We start from the raw sequence: 21,362 nt of genomic DNA on the forward strand, positions 1-21,362 counted from the left end.
ACAGAGAGAGACACAGAGAGAGACACAGAGAGAGAGAGAGAGAGAGAGACACAGAGAGAGAGAGAGAGAGAGAGAGAGAGACAGAGAGACAGAGAGACAAAGAGACAGAGAGCCCTTCTAAACAGCGCACCTGGGAAAACGCCATTCTAAACAGCGCACCTGGGAAAACGCCACTCTAAACAGCGCACCTGGGAAAACACCACCCTAAACAGCGCACCTGGGAAAACACCACCCTAAACAGCGCACCTGGGAAAACACCACCCTAAACAGAGCACCTGGGAAAACACCACCCTAAACAGAGCACCTGGGAAAACACCACCCTAAACAGCGCACCTGGGAAAACACCATCCTGAACAGCGCACCTGGGAAAACACCACCCTAAATGGGGCACCTGGGAAAACACCACCCTAAATGGGGCACCTGGGAAACAAGTGTGGCAATAGGCCTAGCTGATTGAGTTGCAGCTGTCAGTGAAAAGCATGTAAAATACAGTATGTGTTTAGATAATGTGAGTATATAATTGAAAATGTTAAGACAAGAAGAAGGGGAGGGGTATGTGGCGAAGACCTAGGGGAGTCTCTATACAGAATGGAGCAGTGGTCTCCCGACAATTCTTGCCGATTCAGTGTTTCATTGTGTGAATTGTATGCACTTTCATTTATATATTTTTTTATCAATTCCACATTACATACAGTGCCTTCGGAAAGTATTCAGACCCACATTTTGTTACATTACAGCCTTATCTTACAATGGATTAAATAAATAAAAAATCTTCAGCAATCTACACACAATACCCCATAATGACAAAGTGAAAAAAGGGTTTGTAGAAAATCTGCAGAGAAGAAGGGGAGAAACTCCCCAAATACAAGTGTGCCATGCTTGTAGCGTCATACCCAAGAAGACTGCTACCCAAGGTGCTTCAACAAAGTACTGAGGAAAGGGTCTGAATACGTACACTACCGTTCAAAAGTTTGGGGTCACTTAGAAATGTCCATGTTTTTGAAAGAAAAGCACAGTTTTTGCCAATTAAAATAACATCAAATTGAAATCAAAATAGTGTAGACATTGATAATGTTATAAATGACCATTGTAGCTGGAAACGGCAGGTTTTTATGGAATATCTACATAGGCGTACAGCTGTTAATGCATTTATTAATTACAGTCATTTACCGTTCTCATTCTCTGAGTGGAAATGTTGTTTGCAGAGTTCACAATCCGCTAAACTTGTGAGAAACAAGTTTTGGTTTATTTCATAACCGTAATTTACGAGATCTGTAAATATTTCATTGTCTTTTGTTTGGAGTGCTTCATGTGAGCAATGAGCACGTGTCTGGTTTCTGTCCTGATAATATTGAGGGAGCCCGCGCACCTGAGCACGCATAGAAGTACCTGGCCTGCTGCGAAGAAATGTAGGGAAGTGTTTTTAAAAAAAAACATCCATTGTGAATGACAATATATTAAAACTATAGTTCCTCACAGTAAGCTATTTGAAAAATCTTTCCTACAATCTCCCACTCAGTAATCCCCAATCTTCAGTGTGAAAGAGCAATGGAAGTTATAGGCCTACTGCTGCATTGGCCTATAGGCTATGAGTTCCATGCATTCATTTATTTGCTGCCAATGGATCACGGTGTATAATGGTGTATCAATGTGCCATATGGCAGAGGCTGGTGAACTTGCATTAGTTTACTTTTAACTTCGAGATTTTTATCATTTTAATTCAGATTTTTAGGATTAACCATGTGACAATGATTTTGAGAAACTAAAAAGTTATTGAAATTAAACTGCTCCACGACAATCACAACTGGCATGCAAAACGGTAGAAATGGTAGGATAAATTGTAAGATTCTCCAAACTTAAAAGTCACGCCCTGCCTATGAAGTCTTTATCAAATAATTTCCTCCAGGTTTCCATGGTCGGATTTTGCCTATAGGCTACTTTGAAGCAAGGTAAGACATGCGCCTCATAATGAAATAAAACATTCAGGTTTCAATGAATTTAAATATGTTTTCATAATGCATAAAGCCTCCAGCGCACATTATAAAGTGGTGGGTGACGAGCTGAGAGCCTGTTGCCTAAACTTTAATGGTGAATGGGAGGCGTGCATCAATTAACAGTTGAGAAATAAAATAGTAGCTCCTTTTAACCCTGCCACCAAAACGGTTTTTAACACAGGACTTTATTCAGAATTGTTGCCCAATGAATAGGTTGATAAAAGCACGTTTTACTCCAGGAACAACCAGCTGAGGAGCTGCAGGAGCAATCCCGCTCAAATGGGCTCTGTACGCTGTACGTGTGTGATCGTTGTGTTTGGATAAAGAAGATAAATGATGACTAACGATCTCATTTTGGTTGGCACCAGTTTTATTCATCAGCTTTTAATTGGTTTCTATCGGCCAAAAGCAGATGTGTGTCTGAAATGTGATAACCAAATACAAATCCCAACATTGGAACAAAAAACTGAAACCTTGTCAAATGTATCAAAAGGTGTCGTGCCGACGTCTATAAAAAATGTAATAACGTGCAATTCAAGCCACGTGTATCTGTGTCTGTCTTTGGGGGAATAACCCAACTGAAACTGCTGAGAGACAGAGTGAGCAGTCCCACAATAGAGTGATCATTATGTAGTGTCCTCACCTGTCTGGTTACGACACACTGCTGCCAAGGTCCTTTTGTCAAAAGTGATTGAGTGTTGGTTACCGTGGCAATTATCCAGACTGTTTCTGTGTCGAGTGTGCTTTTTCCATTAGCGACTAGGATTTGGTTGTAAAAACACTAGTCCATTCTAAAGGGCATGACTGGCATGATTCATAAGGCATACTACCAGTAAACTTCACCTTTGGACTCATTCACTGTATCACAATTCCAGTGGGTCAGAAGTTTACATACACTAAGTTGACTGTGCCTTAAAACAGCTTGGGAAATGCCAGAAAATGATGTCATGGCTTTAGAAGCTTCTGATAGGCTAATTGACATCATTTGAGGCAACTGGAGGTGTACCCGTGGATGTATTTCAAGGCCTACCTTCAAACTCAGTGCCTCTTTGCTTGACAACATGAGAAAATCAAAAGAAATCAGCCAAAACCTCAGAAAAACAAATTGTAGACCTCCACAAGTCTGGTTCATTCTTGGGAGCAATTTCCAAACACCTGAAGTTACCATGTTAATCTGTACAAACAATAGTATGCAAGTATAAAACACCACTCCTAGAGATGAACGTACTTCGATGCAAAAAGGAAAACAGGTACAAAAGTATCTATATCCACAGTAAAACGAGTCCTATATCGACATAACCTGAAAGGCCGCTCAGCAAGGAAGATGCCACTGCCCCAAACCGCCATAAAAAAGCCAGACTACAGTTTGAAACTGCACATGGGGACAAAGATCGTACTTATTGGAGAAATGTCCTCCGGTCTGACGAACACAAATAGAATTGTTTGGCTATAATGACCATCGTTATGTTTGGAGGAAAAAAGGGGAGGCTTGCAAGCCAAAGATCACCATCCCAATCGTGAAGCACGGGGTGGCAGCGTCATGTTGTGGGGTGCTTTTCTGCAGGAGGGACTGGTGCACTTCACAAAATAGATGGCATCGTGAGGCAGGAAAATTATGTGGATATATTGAAGCAAAATCTTAAGTTAAGCTTGGTCACAAATGGGTCTTCCAAATGGACAATGACCCCAAGCATACTTCCAAAGTTGTGGCAAAATGGTTTAAGGACAACAAAGTCAAGGTATTGGAGTGGGCAGAACTGAACAGAACTTGTGGGCAGAACTGAAAAAGCGTATGCAAGCAAGGAGGCCTACAAACCTGACTCAGTTACACCAGCTCTGTCAGGAGGAATGGGCCAAAATTCACCCAACTTATTGTGGGAAGCATGTGGAAGGCTACACACAACGTTTGACACAAGTTAAACAATTTAAAGGCAATGCTACCAAATACTAATTGAGTGTATGTAAACTTCTGACCCACTGGGAATGCGATGAAATAAATAAAGCTGAAATAAATCATTCTCTACTATTATTCATTTCACATTCTTAAAATAAAGTGGTGATCCTAACTGACCTAAGACAAGGAATTTTTACTTGGATTAATGTCAGTTTAATGTAGTTTAATGTATTTGCCTAAGGTGTATGTAAACTTCAACTCTTACGTGACATTAATGAAAACTACCCATCCAGGTAGTATGAGGGGCATAATTAATCTTGGCACAGGGTTATGTTTTCTTTTCTTATATGATTTTTACGAGTCTCTATCGCACTTCTCTTCCCAGCGATCTATCTGTCGAATCCTGCTTTGGATGCCACACCTCGTCTTTTGTATCTTCATCTCTTGTTTACCTTAAGTTCGACCTCTGTTTACTGGTGGATCAGACAGAGCTGAGTCAACAGTCTGGCCCGGGAGAGGAAGAGGGAGGGAGATGGAGGGGTAACAATGATTAGTCTTCTCTTATACCCGCTGTTCCGTTAATCTCTCTTACACAAGACTGTGAACAGTCTGAACGGATCATGCTGAGCCTACAAGACGTTCTGTAAGCACATTCCCCCCTGCAGCAGCGCTTGGCTTGAGGTTGACACCTGATCTGCATGGTGGAAGGTGGTGAGGCGTGGGTACATGATGGAACTGACAGCATTCACTCGATTAATCAGAGACACAGAGGGAAAGAGAGAGTGGGGGATGTACTAAACTATTGGTAAAGACTTGAGTAACTGATCTGTCAGTCAACCTTCTGCTCAAGTGACAGGATTTCACAGTTGCAGGCACTAAAAAGTTAGGTCACTCCGTGGTATTGGCAGAACAATTGCGGCAATGCATTTCCAACGTGTGGAACGGTTGCTTCCATACCCCGCTCGTCCCCGCTTTTGTGAATTTAGTTGAATTTAGTTGAAAACATCTCTTTGCCGTGTGGACCTACTGTATGCCTGGCATTTCAATCAACGTCACATTTAAGCCAAGTAAAAATTCCCTGTCTTAGGTCAGTTAGGATCACCACTTTATTTTAAGAATGTGAAATGAATAATAGTAGAGGGAATTATTTATTTCAGCTTTTATTTCTTTCATCACATTCCCAGTGGGTCAGAAGTTTACATACACTCAATTAGTATTAGGTAGCATTGCCTGCTAATTCACTACTTTTCACACTGACACAGTAATAAACAGCTCTAACATTACAGACTTCACTGTCATGGTGCACAGTAGAGGTCTGCATGGACCAATTTCTTCGTCCCGCTCCCGCAGCTCTCTGTTCGACTCCCACCCGCTACAACTGGTAAAACAAAACAACCGCAGTCCCGCAATGTTATTTTAGGCGTATGTGACACAGCTCACTTGACAGCCATGGTCCCAGCAATTTTGCGCCCTATAGGTAATATCAAATGCGATCAATTCACAAATGGTGTCCAGGGCACAGCTGGGAGCTGAGGGGGGTCGGTAGCAGGCGGCAACAGTGAGAGACTTATTTCTGGAGAGAGTAATTTTCAAAATTAGTAGTTCGAACTGTTTGGGTATGGACCTGGAAAGTATGACATTACTTTGCAGGCTATCTCTGCAGTAGACTGCAACTCCTCCCCCTTTGGCAGTTCTATCTTGACAGACGAGGTTATAGTTGGGTATGGAAATCTCTGAATTTTTGGTGGCCTTCCTGAGCCAGGATTCAGACACAGCAAGGACATCAGGGTTAGCAGAGTGTGCTAAAGCAGTGAGTAAAACAACTTAGGGAGGAGGCTTCTGATGTTGACATGCATGAAACCAAGGCTTTTTCGATCACAGAAGTCAACAAATGAGGGTGCCTGGGGACATGCAGGGCCTGGGTTACCTCCACATCACCCGAAACACGAAGAGAAGGAGTAGTATGAGGGTGCGGCTAAAGGCTATCAAAACTGGTCGCCTAGAGCGTTGGGGACAGAGAATAAGAGGAGCAGGTTTCTGGGCATGGTAGAATATATTCAGCAGGGCATAATGCGCAGACAGGGGTATGGTGGGGTGCGGGTACAGCGGAGGTAAGCCCAGGCACTGGGTGATGATGAGAGAGGTTGTATCTCTGGACATGCTGGTAGTAATGGGTGAGGTCACCGCATGTGTGGGAGGTGGGACAAAGGAGTTATCAGGGGTATGAAGAGTGGAACTAGGGGCTCCATTGTGAACTAGAACAATGATAACTAACCTGAACAACAGTATACAAGGCATATTGACATTTGAGAGAGACATACAGCGAGGCATACAGTAATCACAGGTGTTGAATTGGGAAAGCTAGCTAAAACAGTAGGTGAGACAACAACAGCTAATCAGCTAGCACAACAACAGCAGGTAAAATGGCGTTGACTAGGCAACGGGGCCAACAGATAAAACAAACACAGCAATGGAGTACCGTGATTAATGGACAGTCCAGCGTGCATCAGCTATGTAGCCAAGAGATCAGTGTCCAGGGGGCAGCGGTGGATGGGGCAGGGAAGCTGGACTGGCGAGTGTTATCCAGGTAAAAAAATAAAATAACAATGACTAAATAGCTTGTAGCTAGTTAGCTGGTTAGCTTCTGGAGGTTCTTGAGTGTGTTCTAAAAATAAAAAATAATAGCGATTCCGTATCACATTGGGTGAGGCAGGTTTCCGGAAGGTATAAACAAATTAAAAATCAAAAGAGATAGAAAGTAAATATGGGTCCAGTGAGTGTTTGGGATGCGGCGATTCAGACGGTTTGCAGGCCTGTGCTAACAAGCTAACAGTTCGTAGGCCCGGGCTAAACAAGGTAGCAGTTAGCGGACCGGAGCTAGACAACTAGCAGTTAGTAGGCCGAATTAGCAAGCAGGGAGATAGCGAGGGCTAGAGAGTTAGCCTTTGGGGACGTCGCGATGGGGTGAGTCTGTTTATTCCTCTTCATGCGGTGACATCGATAGACCGGTCGTGGGCCCGGGTATTGTAGCCCAGGAGTATGCTACGGTGGTAGCACAGGTGCTCTGGCCGGGCTAGCTTCAAGCTAAGTGGGTGGAAACGCTAGCCAGGAGTAATCATCCGGGGTTGCGGTTTAGCTAGATAGCTAGTTGTGAAGATCCAGCTGAAAAATGTTCCGTTTGCGGTGGGAATCCGGGGATGAAAAATAAATAGGTCCGTTATGCTCTGGTTAGAGTCGCGTTGTTCGAACTGGCGAGAGCTTTCCGAGCTAAAGGTTAGCTGATGACCGGTTAGCTGAAGACCGCTAGCATAGCTGGTGGTTAGCTGGCTAGCTTCAGTTGAGGGGTTCCGGTTCCAAAGTAAATATAAATACTTTAGGAAAAATAGCTACATTGGGTGAGGCGGGTTGCAGGAGAGTATTTGGAAGCTTAGGTTTAGCAAAGTGTTTTAAAAAGAGATATGCGAAGAAAAATATGTAAAAAACGAAAAAGAAACGATATATACAAGGGACACGACACGACAGGACGACTTACTGCTACGCCATCTTGGACATGCAATGTGCCAACTCTGCAAAACACCCTACAGTTTGCATAGGACAAGTGCCAACATCTCAGTAGAATGCAGCCGGATAAAGCTCGAATGTATACTGTTATGGCATCTTTATCTTCCGAAATCGTCTGAAACCCTAACTCTTCAAAGAGTAATCTTAAATAGTCCCACAGAAACCAGACCCTTTTCGTGAACTAACACTCGCACTTGACTTTTGTCCCCACTTACTAGCCGTGAATAGGCTGATAGCTACTTTATTGAGGAAAAATCCTAAATGGCTCAAAGGGATGTCCTTGTCCCATCGCGCACTAGCAACTCCCGTGGCGGGCCGTGTTTCCTCCGACACATTGGTGTGGCTGGCTTCCGGGTTAAGTGGGCATTGTGTCAAGAAGCAGTGCGGCTTGGTTGGGTTGTGTTTCGGGGGATGCATGGTTCTCGACCTTCGCCTCTCCCGAGTCCGTACAAGAGTTGCAGCGATGAGACAAGACTGTAACTATCAATTGGATACCACGAAATTGTGGAGAAAAAGGGGTAATAGTTAAATAATAAATACAAAAAATAAATATATACACAGTTGAAGTCGGAGGTTTACATACACTTAGGTTGGAGTGATTAAAACTCGCTTTTCAACCACTCCACAAATTTCTTGTTAACAAACTATAGTTTTGGCATGTCGGTTAGGACATCAATTTTGTGCATGAAGTAATTATTCCAACAATTGTTTACAGACAGACTATTTCACTTATAATTCACCGTATCACAATTCAAGTGGGTCAGAAGTTTACATACACTAAGTTGACTGTGCCTTTAAACAGCTTGGAAAATTCCAGAAAATTATGTCATGGCTTTAGAAGCTTCTGACCATGCAGCCGTCATACCGCTCAGGAAGGAGACGCGTTCTGTCTGCTAGAGATTAACGTTATTTGGTGCAAAAAGTGCAAATCAATACCAGAACAACAGCAAAGGACCTTGTGAAGATGCTGGAGGAAACAGGTACAAAAGTATCTATATCCACAGTAAAACGAGTCCTATTGTCACGGTCTGACCATCGTTCGTGTGTGTTTTCCTTGTTTTAGTGTTGGTCAGGACGTGAGCTGGGTGGGCATTCTATGTTGTGTGTCTGGTTTGTCTATTTCTATGTTTGGCCTGATATGGTTCTCAATCAGAGGCAGGTGTTAGTCATTGTCTCTGATTGGGAACCATATTTAGGTTGCGTGTTTTGTGTTGGGTTTTGTGGGTGATTGTTCCTGTCTTTGTGTTTGTGGCACCAGATAGGACTGTTTTGGTTTTTTCACGTTTCTTGTTTTGTAGATTGTTGTACTTTCATCTTTATTAAAGATGCACAAAACTAACCACGCTGCATTTTGGTCCGCCTCTCTTTCCCCAGAAGAAAACCGTTACACCTATATCTACATAACTTGAAAGGCCGCTCAGCAAGGACGAAGCCACTGCTCCAAAATCGCCATAAAAAACCCAGACTACTGTTTGCAACTGCACATGGGGACAAAGATAATACTTTTTGGAGAAATGTCCTCTGGTCCGTTGAAGCAAAAAGAGAACTGTTTGGCCATAATGACCATCGTTATGTTTGGAGGAAAAAGGGGAGGCTTGCAAGCCAAAGATCACCATCCCAATCGTGAAGCATGGGGGTGGCAGCATCATGTTGTGGGGGTGCTTTGCTGCAGGAGGGACTCGTGCACTTCACAAAATAGATGGCATCGTGAGGCAGGAAATTATGTGGATATATTGAAGCAAAATCTTAAGACATCAGTCAGGAAGTAAAATTTTGGTCGCAAATGGGCCTTCCAAATGGACAATGACCCCAAGCATACGTCCAAAGTTGTGGCAAAATGGCTTAACAAAGTCAAGGTATTGGAGTGGCCATCACAAAGCCCTGACCTCAATCCTATAGAAAGTTTGTGGGCAGAACTGAAAAAGCGTGTGCGAGTAAGGAGGCCTACAAACCTGACTCAGTTACAACAGCTCTGTCAGGAGGAATGGGACAAAATTCACCCAACTTATCTTAGGAAGCTTGTGGAAGGCTACCTGAAACATTTGACCCAAGTTAAACAATTTAAAGGCAATGCTACCAAATACTAATTGAGTGTGTGTAAACTTCTGACCCATTGGGAATGCGATGAAAGAAATAAAGCTGAAATAAATCACTCTTTACTATTATACTGATAATTCACATTCTTAAAATAAATTGGTGATCCTAACTGACCTAAGAAAGGGAATATTTACTGGGATTAAATGTCAGGAATTGTGAAAAACTGAGTTTAAATGTATTTGGCTAAAGTGTATGTAAACTTCCGACTTCAACTGTATATACAAAACAATACCCCCAAAATATAATGTGTGTTATAAATGTGTTAACACAATATTGTTAATCAACCAAATTGTTACTGAAATACATTATTTTTATGGTTTTATGCTCTTTTCGTTTAATACTTTGGGATGCTGGTGCTATGTCGGTTGACAGACTGCAGTAAAAAAAAATGTATTTGTCTATTTTTTGTGTGGTATCAATCAATGAAGGTGTTTGATTGGGGAATGGGGAAACATTTTCATGATGGGGAATGAATTAATCGATAAATGTGGGGAAACAGAAGACCTGAAAATGTGCGGTTTAAATTCCCCTGCCACATACGAGCCCTGGTTAGATTTCCTGTTGCAGCTTTCACTGTTTTACGTCACATTGGTGGCAGCGTTGGGATCCCGTCCAGCTCACATCTAGTTATGTGATCTAGTAGTGGGAAGCATTCTGTTTTACAACATTGTGTTGGGTGTAATTACATTGATATATCTAGTGAACAATGGATAAGCAACAATGGGCGTGATGCATAGACATACTGCAGGTGTGATCAAGCCTTTACATCAAAGTTGCCTGAAGATGAATGGAAAGTGCTATGCCCGGACCAGTTATTCAGAAGAAAAACCTCTGACTAGTTAACTTACCAGTGTGGACCCAAAACAAACACGTTCTACACATTGACAAAGGACCTGTTTAAAGTGTTTTTACAAACATGGTGTTCTTCTGTTACTGAAGCTTATACATCTAATAACCTGACAATGATCCACATCAGATGGGTGTGGATCACCCATATACCCGCCTGAGTGGCGCAGCAGTCTAAGGCACTGCATCTCAGTGCAAGACGCGTTACTGCAGTCCCTGGTTCAAATACGGGCTGCATCACATCTGTCTGTGATTGGGAATCCCATAGGGTGGCGCACAATTGGCACAGCCAAGACAAGAGTTGGCTATAACATGAGTACAAACAAAGTGAGTGTGTGTATAAGTGTGCAAGTGTTTGTGTGCATGTGTATGTATTTTTGGTGTGTATTATAATTTCCCATCATAAAAATGTATCCCCATTCCCCCATTCCCCAATCATTATGAAAGAAATTGTATCATGTACATGAAAAAGTGGATCCTTGTATTAAATGCATTATGAAGAAATATAGTGTAATGTAGGGTCCCCGAAATATGAAATACATTATCAACAAAATGGTGTAGGCCTACTGTTGCCTATGCGAAAAAAGGGCTTTTGACTACAAGTGCACTAGTATCCCAAAGTATTAAGCGAAAACAAGCATAAAAACAGTATTTGCATTAATAAACCAAAAAAACAGTATAATGCTGCTATTATAATTATTTCAGGTGACAACCTGAACAATATTGATTTGTTAACACGTTTTTTTTTATATAAATTAATGTGGGACATAAAATAAGGCAGTGTAGAACAACATTGGCCATCATGCAATGGGCACTCTAATAACTTTCAAAAGATTGTTCCAAAAATTTTCCCAAAATGTCCCCCCCCCCCCAAAAAAATGTATTTACCTGTAAATTAAATCGCACAAATATGTGTGTCTTTTCACACAAATTAAGCTTCACAAAAACGCACAAAATCTGCTGAAATACTTTTTGGAATGTGAGACTGTTGAATGAGTTTAGCGTGCGATCTAAGCCTTGAGGACCATAGAGTGAATGATTGTGTGTGCGCTCACACATGCATGTGCATTCATGTCGTGCATGCCTGCGTGAATGTGTGTGTTGGCATGAAATAACTTGCTGATCAGGACCCGTCCTGAAAGCTATTATCATCAAGAGGCACACTGCAAAACATTGGCTTAACCCACTCACCTTGTAACCACAGCAACCCGAGCCACACAAGGAGTCACTTCTTTATTTCTAGAAGTTCTTATGAAGTCACCTCCCTCTTTTAGTGTCACCTGTATTCTTGTGTACTACTGTATTTATTAGAGACCTGAAGATGTGTATTATGGCAAGAGAGAATGCAGATGGAGAAGAACTATCTACATGAGAGGGGAGAACAGATATTGTACATACTGTAAACTGATCTTATGTATATGGCCATGGAACGTCACCCTAGACTCATTTCACTGCTCTCTCACACACCCTTTCGTTCAGCGAGGGCATCGGCATCACTGTGGTGGAACTCAATCAGTGAAAGGTAAAAAAGTAAAAAATAAAATCGAAACTCATCTGTATTCCAGAACTTCTATATAAACTAAGGCTCAAATGCTTAGTAGGCGTCTAAAACATTTGCATCCTGCATACCCAGGCTGAATTCCATTTCCCTCCTCCTGTATTCTTCTCCTCTCACACCGTGTTCCCACAATCTCTCGCTAAGCATTATTTAAAAAATGAATGAAGCCAATGCTGAAATACATGTCCCAGACAAATACAACCGAAACCTAGTAAATGCCTCCATTTCCCTTACTCTAGACCCTGTCCCATTAGTCTTTTCCATGACTTACATCACACCCCCTTTACCATCCCCATGTTCCGAGTTTTCACGCAATCTCTTACTGAAATATTCTCCCTTCCATCGAAATCAATGCTAAAAAGAAATCCCCAGGTCAGTACTCACATAGGCGTCAGGGAAAGCCCTGTACTTGGGCACCAGGTTCTTCTCAGCCTCTGGACTGAAGTGAGATCCTCCATCGGGGGACCCTCCATGGGGGGACCCCATGTTGAACAGTGTTGAGTTCAGGCCTTCGTTACTGAAGGTCCTCTGCAGACCCAGACCAATAGAGCCCACAGAGCCCATGTTGCCATTGGAACCCATACCACCCAGCCCCGGGCTGAGCTTTAATACGGACTCATTAGCATTGGCGAAAGACCTGTAGATGTCCAGAGATGAGCTTGTGGGACTGAGAAGGCCTTCTCGGGTAGAGGTGAAGCTAGGGAGGGGAGGGGGCCTGATCATTCGACAGTTGGTGTCTGTGTTGTTTCCGGTTAAGGAGTCAGACATCCGGGAGGAGAAACGTTCGTAGCGGAAGTGGGTTGAAGGATCAGTTCCTGTTCCAGTTTGGGTTCCAACTCCAGATTTGAATCCAAGTCCGCTCCCAGACACATCAGCCATGCCCATACCAGGCCCTGAGCTCATGTGGTCCTGTTTAGGCCCTATGTCCGGTAGGGAGCCCGTAAGGAACAGAGAGGGCCGCTGGACTGGGCTATGGGCCTTGCCGTTCTCCTGTGATTGATCAATCGTTGCTGAACGATAGCTAGAGTAGAGGAGGGATCTGTCCAGGCGCGAGGGGTTTGGAGACTGGTTGCTGCTCCCTCCGTTTAGCAGGGGGGACGGCGAGTGCTCTGGGGAAGAGTCACTGCCCAAGGAGCTCTTCCTCATGACGATGCTGCTAAGAGCCGAGGCTCGGAGTGGGAGGTTGAGGCCTCCACGGTTCCAATGGTGGTCTCCAGCCTGCTGCTCCTGTTGCTGCTGCTGTTGGAGCTTCATCAACTCCAGAGGGGAATGCATCTCCTTGGGGGCACTCCAGTTGAGGCCAAGGTCTGCGGTCAGGTTGTAGCGGCTGTTGGGGCCCTCCAGCAGAGACCCAGGGGGCACCTGGGGAGATTTGGTATTGGTGGGGCTGGAGCTGGGGGTGTCCTCCTCGATGGAGGGCAGGGAGGAGATGATGGAGGGGGGCGGTGGTCCCACGCAGCCTCCTCTGCCTCTGGGGAAGGTTAGGGATCATGCTCTTCAGGGTGTCCACCAGGCTCTCTATGTTGCAGTGATAGGGGGAGCCCGGCTCAGGGGTCACGGGAGAGGAAGAGGGGGAAGGGTCCGAGGAGGAGGGGGAAGGGAGCAGATCCACGCGGGTGGCCTTGTACTGTCCGGAGTAGGAGTCACTGCTGCAGTCCACGTTGTCAATGGTCTGACCTGCCGAGGAGAAGTTTGAGACTGGGAGTGATTGCAAGTCACAGCCTGACTTTATCTTCCTTGCCATGGACTCTCCCTCCCTCCCCTCTTGCTCTACCTCTCTCTCTCTCTGTCCTGCAGGTGCAGTGGCTAGCTCCTCCTCCCACACCCTCCTACTCCCCCCTGCCTGTTCCTGCCTCTGGCTCGCTACTCTCCCGGTCAACTGAACTTCGCTCCTGTCACTCAACCAGCGGCCGTTACCAGGGGAACGGGGTGTCTCTGAGGAGAGGGAGGACAAGCCAGGTTCTTGGAATGGCGGCCCGAGAGAGGTGAGTTGTCGTGTGTACACAGAGAGGGAGGGGGAGAGGGAAGAGTAGTGTCCATCGTATGTGGACACTCTTGACTCATCCGACTGAGAGTCAGAGCGCCAGGTCTCCCCTTTGGGTTCGAAAGTAGTTTGCACCCCCTCGTACAAGTTCCTCCATTTGTATTCTGGTGCGACTGGACCTAGGTCACTTTCAGTTCTATTCGGTTCGTTGATCGTGCTTTCTCTGTAGTCCACACTGTCTTCAGTGTGGTCTGTGGTGTCATTGTCAGTGACCAGGGAAACTTTGCGGAAGCCCTGTTTTGATTTGCCCATGCCCTTGTGGGTGGGAGAGGGTCTTAGAGTGAGAGTGGAACTGTATGACTTCATCTCGCTGTCTGACTCCAGATCAGCCACTATCTGCTGAATTTCTGAATCGGAGTCCTCAGAGTCTTCTAAAGCTGTACTGTTAACAGCTGAAGCATCCAGAGACCTAAACAGGTCGAAGACAAACAGACAGAATGACACGTATGTTAATAATTGTCATTGACCAACCATGGAAGTGTGTTAAGGACTGTTTTTGTCAAGAGGTGGTGATTATCTAGACGAGCTATGCAAATTATAGAGGTGAACTTTAGGTATGCAGAATTGGGTGTACTGTAAAAAGTGTTAAGAAGCTAGGCTACATGCTTAACAGTTGCATTCACTGTGGTGGGCCAATTTATATTTTCTTCCTAAAACGTACAGTGAGGCACAAAAAAGAATGCACACAGAACTTATATAATGTCAACAGCTCCACAGACTCTTTCCGTGCCTAAAGGCCTACACACATTGCAACAATGTGGTTTAAAACGGAGATTTTTGCTTGTGTTTGCAATGTTCCATGAAGAGTTGATGAAAGCTTAAAAGGTTACTTGAAAAAGTCAACAAGTTTCAAATGATACCATGCCCAACCCACTGTCGTCATGCTGCTGTCGATTTAACTCTGTTAAATCACTTTTGAACTTGAACGTCACAGGTTAACTATCAGGCAATGTTGAAATGACTTTGAAATGAATCACCATTTTTTCCCTCACCTCCAAATGGGCCAAAGAACTCTAGACAAAGTGTTGTTGAATCCCACAGTACTATTCCACACGTGTCAAATAACATTTCACAACTAATTACTGTTATGTTAAAGCTCTTTGCGTTGGGGAAACAGGCAGTGACATTAACCAAAGTGCCCTACCTACTCTTCACGGAAGGGGCGGGTCATTTCCAGGAGCAACGGAGAAGGTCATAAGATCAAACAATAGCAATGTGTTGCAATGAACCTAATCACACACCTGTTGGGCGTACAACCGGAGTTCTCTCATATGTCAAATCCAACACACAGATATCAGACGTGTATTCCTCATAGGTCACTGTTGCATACTTACTACGTTTTTTGTCGGTATGACTAATAAATTGTCTTTTAGCAGCCTCGGTATCCCTTTAATTGGATAGTCCATCTGTAGATGCTCTACAGACTAGTCATTAACATTTCAACTAATTATCTACTAACCCTAACCTTTATCCTAACCCTAAAATCAACCCTACCCTAACCCTTATTCTAAACCTAACCGTAACCGTAACCTTAGCCAGCAGTCGCTTATCAACAGATAGTTTGTTGATAGTATGACCATGTACGAGAGCATCTACAGATGGACTATCCAAATAAAGTGTGACCGACGCTTTTATCCCAAAGAGACTTACAGAAACGTCAGCATTGACGGCGACACGTGTGTTCAGCATGTGGTCCACGTGGGAATTGAAACTACAACCCTGATGTTGCCAGCACCATGCTCTAACCAGAAACCTAACCATTTTGCTGTAGCCCTGAACCAACTCAGTGTTTTGTCAATCCTGGCCCTGTGGATCCAAAGGGGTGCACATTTGAGTTCTCTCCTCAGCACTCACACACTGCACTCACACACTGCACTCAACAAGCCTTTGACTTGAAACAGGTGTGCGAGTGCTGGGGAAAAAACAAAAATGTGCACCCATTTGGGTCACCAGGACCAGGATTTAGAAGCACGGAACTAGCTCACCTGATTCAGATAGTCAAGGGCTTGATAAATAGTTGACAATTGAACCAGGTTTGCCAGCCCTGGAATAGTTCAAATACATGGAACGGATTAGTGTCCCAGAGGAGAGGTTAGAAAACCCCTGCTCTAACATGGGGTTTCCCTAACTCTGTCCTGGGACTCCCATGGGTGCACATTCAGTTTATTTTTTTTAAACGATCTAGAACTACACAACTGATTCAAATAACCAACTCATCATCAAGCTTTGATGATTTGAATCCGCCGTGTAGTGCTAGGACAAAAACCAAAACATGCACTCATGGGGGAACCCCAGGACCGAGTTTGGAAAACCTTGCTCTGACCCACTGAACCATTAGAACCACTGACCACGTTTACATGTGCACAGTATTCCGGATAGTAGCTCAAAACTCGCTTAAATTCTTATTCGGAATAAGCTGTTTACATGCACCTTTGATATCCCGCTCATGAGTATCCCTGTGTCCATGAATAAACAGAATATTCCTCATTAAGTATGTGGGTTAAATGGAATAGTAAGTGAAATATGGACACAGACTGCAGGCCTATAACATTTCACATGTAGATTAATATAATATGAATTCCTGCAGAATTTTGAATTTTTTGCAGTGATATTATAAAACATATGTTAATTTTGTCTAAGGAATAGGAGTGGAGAAATATGATTTCTTTCTTTCAGCATCTCTTAAAACCTCTACGGGATCGGCGCCTCCATACCGGGACGGTTGTTGCTAACGTGTGCTAATGTGTCTACAATGACGTTGTCAGTAACATCCAACAATCCAGGACATAGACATGTCTTACATGAGCAGAAAGTTTCAATTCTTGTTAATCTAACTGCACTGTCCAATTTACAGTAGCTATTACAGTGATAAAATACAATGTTTGTTTGAGGAGAGTGCACACAACACAACAAAACCTTTATCACAGCCACTGGTTTGATACATTCACCTCTGAAGGTAAATAATGTACTTATATTCAGTAATCTTGCTCTGATATGTCATCCTGAGGGTCCCAGAGATAAAATGTAGCATAGTTTTGTTTGATAAAATAAATTGTTATATTCAAATGTAGGAACTGGGTTCTAAAGTCTGAATCCCTGCCGTTTCTGGCAGTACCCAAGTAATCACCAATTCTGAGCCCAGCTGCACGTGACCGGATCGCCAACAGTAAAGTATAGTAAATGAATTATAGTAGGCTAAATTATAATGGTGGATCGAACTGCGCAGGTAGCCAACTTTTTGAAGTGATTTGTTTGACAATCAGATGAAAACATCATCACACAACATCCATGATATGCGAAACTGAGCCTGAGCACACCTCAAAAATAACAGTAAACGGAACAGGACGTTTACGTGCCACAGTATCCCGTCTTAGATCAGCATAGCCCAGGCATCATATCCTGGTTTCTCATAACCTGGGATACAAGCTTTTTCCACTTATTGTAAACGGGATATGATGTTTATATGCGTCAACTCAAAAATAGAATACTTGAGTATCCCAAATAATAATGGCATATTGGTGTTCATGTAAACACGGTCACTGACTCAAGATTAGACGAAGCAGAAGCCTTTTCAATTAGCGGTCAACAAAAAGTAGTCGGCCTGTTCAAACACGCAGGGTCTCTCACCAGGGTCAGTTACAACTAGACTGATTCGTCATAAAGTGCACAATGTGCAAACTACTAGAGCTCTCAGACTCAACTCTGGACCTCGAAGCCAGTTTCAATGCATTTTTTTCCCCCATTGTCCCCCGTCTAATCAGAGACTGATTTAGAACTGGACAGACACCAGATGTGTGCAATTAATTATCAGGAAGAACAGAAAACCAGCAGGCTTTGGACTTTGTAGGGTAAGAGTTGAATACTCTCTGTACTAGAAAAACAAGTGGAGTGACAACACAGACGTAAGCATCCAATCTAAACTCAAAAAAAGAAAGAAACGGACCCTTTCAGGGCCATTTCAAAGATAATTCTTAAAACTTCAAATAACTTCACAGATCTTCATGGTAAGGGTTTAAACACTGTTTCCCACGCTTGTTCAATGAACCATGAACAATTCATGAACATGCACCTGTGGAACGGTCGTTAAGACACTAACAGCTTACAGACGGTAGGCAATTAAGGTCGCAGTTATGAAAACTTAGGACACTAAAGAGGCCTTTCTACTGACTCTGAAAAACACCAAAAGAAAGATGCCCAGGGTCCCTGCTCATCTGCGTGAACGTGCCTTAGGCATGCTGCAAGGAGGCATGAGGACTGCAGATGTGGCCAGGGCAATAAATTGCAATGTCCGTACTGTGAGACGCCTTAGACAACGCTACAGGGAGACAGGTACAGGATGGCAACAACAACTGCCCAAGTTACACCAGGAACGCACAATCCCTCCATCAGTGCTCAGACTGTCCACAATAGGCTGAGAGAGGCTGGACTGAGGGCTTGTAGGCCTCAGGTCCTTACCAAACATCACCGGCAACAACGTCGCCTATGGGCGCAAACCCACGATCGTTGGACCAGACAGGACTGGCAAAAAGTGCTCTTCACTGACGAGTCGTGGTTTTGTCTCACCAGGGGTGATGGTCGGTTTCGTGTTTATCGTCGAAGTAATGAGCGTTACACACCGAGGCCTCTGGAGCAGGATCGATTTGGAGGTGGAGGGTCACAGTCTGGGGCGGTGTGTCACAGCATCATCGGACTGAGCTTGTTGTCATTGCAGGCAATCTCAACGCTGTGCGTTACAGGGAAGACACCCTCCTCCCTCATGTGGTACCCTTCCTGCAGGCTCATCCTGACATGACCTTTCAGCATGACAATGCCACCAGCCATACTGCTCATTCTGTGTGTGATTTCCTGCAAGACAGGAATGTCAGTCCCAGCAATCCCATTGAGCGCGTCTGGCACCTGTTGGATCGGAGGGTGAGGGCTAGGGCAATTCCCCCCAGAAATGTCCGGAAACTTGCAGGTGCCTTGGTGGAAGAGTGGGATAACAACTCACAGCAAGAACCGGCAAACCTGGTATAGTCCATGAGGAGGAGATGCACTGCAGTACTTAATGCAGCTGGTGGCCACACCAGATACTGACTGTTACTTTTGATTTTGACCCCCCCCCTTTGTTCAGGGACACATTATTCCATTTCTGTTAGTCACATGTCTGTGGAACTTGTTCAGTTTATGCCTCAGTTGTTGAATCTTACGTTCATACAAATATTACACATGTTAAGTTTGCTGAAAATAAACGCAGTTGACAGTGATAGGATGCGTCTTACAGACTAAACAGCAGTCCTTTTGTGAACCGACAACCAATGTTTACCTACAGTAAATGGAGTTCATCTATCCTCACAACTCCTCCTTCATTTCATACTGCCACTTCGGAAAAAGACAGACAGCACATCACCACAACAATGCCATTCTGTAGCAGTGTTTTTTCCCCTAAACTATTTCAAACTTCTCTCCGGTGTGTGTCTTGGTACTTCTCCATCCCTCTGTTTCACAGCAGGTAACTCAGCTCATCACCACACCTGCACCCCGGGGAAGACAGAAGGGCTTAATAGCTACCACATACCACTGCACCTCTCTGCTGGAACATGAAGTTGTATAGAGCAACTGCCCCTAAAAAGCTACTTTTAGGTTTTTTGAAATGGCTGATGTGGCATCGATATGAGTCCAACATTTACTCTAGTGTCAAAATTGACTACAAAATGTAAATAGGATAATTTTGGTCAGGAAGTGAGTCTAGTCCAAAACTAAGATTTGCAAGATAGAAAAAAACGGAATGTCATTGAATGAAGGGTACCGTAACAGTTATCCGTGGGTTGGGATTAATTTTAATCCTGCCCACAGCTGGCAGCACCCAAGTAATCAATTCCGAGCACAGCTGCATGCGAACCGGTTGTAATGCCCATGGTCAATTTGGTTTGACATTCGATATCCCTACGGGGATAGTTAGGGACCATCAGTAAATTACACAACATACACGGGACTATATTTTAAAAGGTCAATCGCTCCACATTACAATGACTTAACCTCAAACCAACTATAACATTGTAGAAATGAATATACAAAGATGAGATGTGCAACATGAAAATATTTTCCCATTTACAATGTGTAATTTATTGACGGTCCCTAACTATCCCCAGAGATCCAAAGTCAAAGTCAATCCAAAGTCAATCCAACTTTGCCACAGTTCCACACCACCCGGCTGAAGCTAATGTATGAAATCACCTGAGAACACACACAAGTGACACCCACATCAAACCACACCCCGAAATCAACTCACGTTTGAATTCAATCACGGCTGCTAGCATTTTTTATTGAACCACATCTAAAACGAGGCCAAATTAGGAAGGCCCTATAAATGTCAGACCAACACAAACTCACAATCGTCTGCTTCAACATGAAAAATTGGAAATTCACGCATATGCAGACACACCTGTGCTGACGGCGTGGTGCCGGGAAATAATTTGTCCCTCAACGATAAAAAAAGGAAGGATCGTATTGTGAACTACAGGAGACAGAAGAGGGAGCACACCCCATCCTCTTCGAAGGGGGCCACAGTGGGAGGGGTCAAAAGCTTCAAGTTCCTCGGCCTGCACATCACTGAGGACCTAAAATGGTCTCACCTAACTGACATTGTGGTGAATAAGGTGCAATAGCGCCTTTACAACCTCAGATGGCTAGAAATCTATTTGGCATGGCCCCTAAGACCCTCACGGACTTCTACAGATGCACTAACTGCTCCGTCCTCAACCGCATGACTCTCCAGAGGGGACGAGGACAGCCCAACGCATCAGAGGCCACGCTGCCTGCCCTCCAGGACATGTACAGCAGCCGGTGTCAAAAGAAGGCCAAGAAGATCATTAAGGACCTCAGTCACTCTGTTCACTCTGCTCCCGTCCGACAGACGTAGACAGTCCAGGTGCATCAGAGCTAAGACCAAGAGACTAAAAAACAGCTTCTATCACCAGGCCATAAGACTGTTGAACCATTCCTAATTTCTTACGATTTTTTTCTTTCCATTCATTTTTTATATATATATTTTTTTACATTTGACTGCATTATTAGGAGTAACAGAAGCATTTTGCTGCACTGCTATAATACTTGCTAAGCTGTGTACACAACCAATAACTGATTTGATTTGGATCATGTTCCAATCGCAAATTTGGGGATCATTCTTAAATAATATAGTTTGAACTTGTTTTTTCCTCTATGCCGTCTGAAGGCTAAGGCAGAGGAGGGCTTTGCGGTCTAAAGAAGACAACGAACACCCACACACTCTTCGCATGTTCTTACATTTGAATAGCAGTGCATCAATCACGAAGAGATTTTCTCAGGCTTAACTACTGAAATTCAGCGACATTCCAACAGCGAAATGTT

The 21,362-nt window shown here is 43.9% G+C and overlaps 1 protein-coding gene across 1 annotated transcript in view; it reads right to left on the reverse strand.

Annotated features, from left to right (window-relative positions):
• Window positions 1–14,399, reverse strand: part of LOC109903697 (beta/gamma crystallin domain-containing protein 2) — a 33,110-nt gene extending 18,711 nt beyond the window's left edge. Inside the window, exon 1 of the mRNA XM_020500568.2 lies at window positions 12,335–14,399. Coding sequence (XP_020356157.2) covers window positions 12,335–13,225 — 891 coding nt within the window. The 5' untranslated portion in view covers window positions 13,226–14,399. The remainder of the gene's footprint in view (window positions 1–12,334) is intronic.
• Between the last annotated feature and the right edge of the window lie 6,963 nt (window positions 14,400–21,362).

The sequence above is a fragment of the Oncorhynchus kisutch genome, linkage group LG14 (assembly GCF_002021735.2).
Source record: "Oncorhynchus kisutch isolate 150728-3 linkage group LG14, Okis_V2, whole genome shotgun sequence".
NCBI classification, from domain to species: domain Eukaryota; kingdom Metazoa; phylum Chordata; class Actinopteri; order Salmoniformes; family Salmonidae; genus Oncorhynchus; species Oncorhynchus kisutch.